This window comes from Platalea leucorodia, assembly GCF_965183815.1.
Source record: "Platalea leucorodia genome assembly, chromosome: 4".
In the NCBI taxonomy this organism is placed as follows: Eukaryota; Metazoa; Chordata; class Aves; order Pelecaniformes; family Threskiornithidae; genus Platalea; species Platalea leucorodia.
In genome coordinates this window covers 4,765,181-4,767,876 of record NC_138826.1, presented here as the reverse complement: position 1 = coordinate 4,767,876, position 2,696 = coordinate 4,765,181, and the positions used below count along the sequence as shown (strand labels likewise).

The window sequence follows — 2,696 nt, the reverse complement described above, 5'->3', positions numbered from 1 at the left end:
CGAATAAAATCCAGCGGTTGCAGTGGGTTTTTCTTCTCTTTGTCCAAGTATGTACCTTAAACATGCTGCTGCGACGACTAGAAAAAAATCAACTTACACTTCAAATCGCCATGCAACCACCAGAAGCGGAGACGCTGCGGCCCGCTGGGCCGGGAGGGTGCCCCGGGCGGGCGGGGGGCTCGGCCCCGGGCGCAGGCCCGGCTCCCGGCGGCTCCGCCCGCCTCAGAGGTGCGGGGCGTAGAAGGGGCCGAGGTACGCGGGGCCGAGGAAGGGCGCGAAGGGGCCGCCGGCCAGCGGGAAGGGGGCGGCCGGCGGGACGAGGACGTTGGCGGCGGCGTAGGACGGGAAAGTCTGGAGGGGGAGAGCGCCGGGGCCCGGCGGGCTGGGGCTGCCGCCGCCCGCCGCCGCCGCGGGGGAAGCGGCGGGGGCCGCCCCGTCGGCGCCCGGGTGCTGCTTCTTCCACTTGGTGCGGCGGTTCTGGAACCAGATCTTCACCTGCGTCTCGGTGAGGCTGAGGGAGAGCGCCAGGCTGAGGCGCTCGCAGACCGACAGGTACCGCGTGGCGCGGAACTTGTTCTCCAGGGCCACCAGCTGCTCGTAGGTGAAGGCCGTCCGCGCCCGCCGCGGCTTGCCGCACCCCGCCTCCGCCCGCCGCCGCCGGGCGCCCCGCGGCGAGCCCGGCTCCTCCGCACCGGGCGGGCGGGCGGCGGGCTGGCTCTCGGTCCCGCTCCCGGTCCCGTCCCCGGTGCCGGTGCCGTCCCCGGGCGGGCCCGCTGCCTCCGCGCCGCTCTCCGCCGGGGCGTGCGCATCTGAGGGGAGATGGCGGCGCTCGTCAGGGGGGACGCGGCCCTCCGCCCGCCCCGAGCCCCGCCGAGCCCGGCTCTTCCCCTCCGACACCCCCCCCCCCCCCAAAAAAAAAGGTGATAAAATAAGGGCAATCGTTAAAATAAAATAAAGGGGAGAAAAAAACCCGCCTGCCGTGCGGGAGCCCCTCCGCGCTCCCCCATCGCATCTGCGGCGGGGAGGGGGCAGGCGCCCATATGGATTCCTTACCAATTAAAAAAGAAGTTATTAAAGTCCCCTTCTGAAGCGAAATAAATCCCCTCCCCCCTCCCCATCCCCGCGCTAATGGAGTTTCAGATTTGCGAGGGCCGGATCGATAGATGTCATCTATTAAAGGTAAGTTTTAATCGAACAATATTAGGATCAGGCCGGGGGAAGGAGGTTTGAAGTGGGCACCTGCAAGCTGCGGGCAGGAGATAGGCGGGAGTCGGTAATAGGATATCGATCACCGGGAGCTCAGGCATCCTCCGGTGGGGACGGGCCGAGCAATTACCCAGCCGGCCGTCCCGCTGCCGGCCGGGGGCCGGGGCCGCCGACCCCTCCCGCTGCCCGGGGAAAGGGCCGCCGTGCTGGGGCGGCGGGGCGGGAAACACCCGGTGCGGTGCCCTGGGAAGAGCCGCGGCCCGCCCGGGGCCGTGCCCGGGGCCGTGCCCGGGGCCGCGACGGGGCGGTGGCGCGCCCCGGCCCGCCCCGTCCTCCTCGGGCGGCGGCGGGGGACGCACGGACACCGGTAACTTCTCCCTTGGCGCCGTCGAGCCGCGAAACGCGGCTCCGGTCCGCCCGCGCCCCCCGCCGCCTCCTGCGGGACAGGGGCAGCGCACCCCGCCGGGCTCGGGGGGCCGGGGGGCCCCGTCTGCCGCCGCCTCCACCTGCTCGCCCCGCCAGCGCCGGCCGGAGAAACTCGAGCGCGTTCCTACCATGTGCCTCTAGCTTATTCCTCCCGCCGCCGGCAGCAGCGGCGTCCTTTCCTACTCCAACTCTTCCCAAACTTTTCTCCCGCTCGCCCGAGCGGGGGGCGCTGCCCCAGCTCCCCGCGGCCGCTTCGCGTCTCCTGCTGAATTTCTGGGGATCCAGGATGTCTAAGATGGAGAAGGAGATTTTATGATGGATGGGGGCCGCCTTGGCCCCGCGGTCCGGGCATTCCGGCATTCCCCCCCCAACACCCTCCGCGCTTTCCCGGAGACCTGCTGGCTCCCAGCGCGGAGCCGGCGGAGGGCTGGCGGAGCCGGGCCGCCTCCCGAGCCGCACGCCTGGGCGCTGGCGGCGCGGAGTGAGCGGCGGGGAAGGCGGAGGGGAGGGCGGAGGGGCCGGCGGCGGGGTGGGGGCAGAGGAGGGGGCAGAGCAGCCATTGGCACGCCGCCCCCGCGCCCCCTCCCCGCCGCTGCCGCCATCCCGGCGACGGGGCTTTCCCGGTACCTGCGCCGGGGCGGGGGGGGTGCGCAGCGAGGTGGGCCGGGGGCGGCCCGGAGCCCCGGCTGGGTGCCCCGCCCTCACCTGCGCATCGCAGCCCGCCGGCAGCCGCCGGCCCCCGGGGCTGCCCCCGGCCCCTCGCTGACCCACCTGCAGCTCCCCCGGGCCAGTGGTGGTCCAGCCGGGCGAGCCCGGCGCCTCGGAGGGACCCAGAGAGGAGAGGGTGGCTCCCGCATCCCCTCTGTGCGGCGAGCGGGCTCCGGGCTTGAAGCGCTCCCTCTGCCAGCGGCCGCCGTTTCAGATGTGATGCTGCTGTGCGGTCCACAGGGAGCAAGGAGCGGCTTCTCATTTTGGAGCAGCTCGGGGTCAGCCTGGTTCAGGCTCCGGGCCAAGGGCTGGCCCTAACTCCTGCATCTCACCCGCGGCCTTCACGCTGTTCCCAG

At 72.3% G+C, this 2,696-nt stretch overlaps 1 protein-coding gene across 1 annotated transcript; it reads right to left on the bottom strand.

Moving 5' to 3' along the window:
- Nucleotides 1–222: 222 nt before the first annotated feature.
- Nucleotides 223–1,992, bottom strand: NKX1-2 (NK1 homeobox 2; the record flags this gene model as incomplete). The annotated part of the gene is made up of 2 exons (XM_082309296.1): nucleotides 223–809; nucleotides 1,761–1,992. 2 exons carry the CDS (start codon nucleotides 1,990–1,992, stop codon nucleotides 223–225), a joined length of 819 nt encoding a protein of 272 aa, XP_082165422.1.
- Between the last annotated feature and the right edge of the window lie 704 nt (nucleotides 1,993–2,696).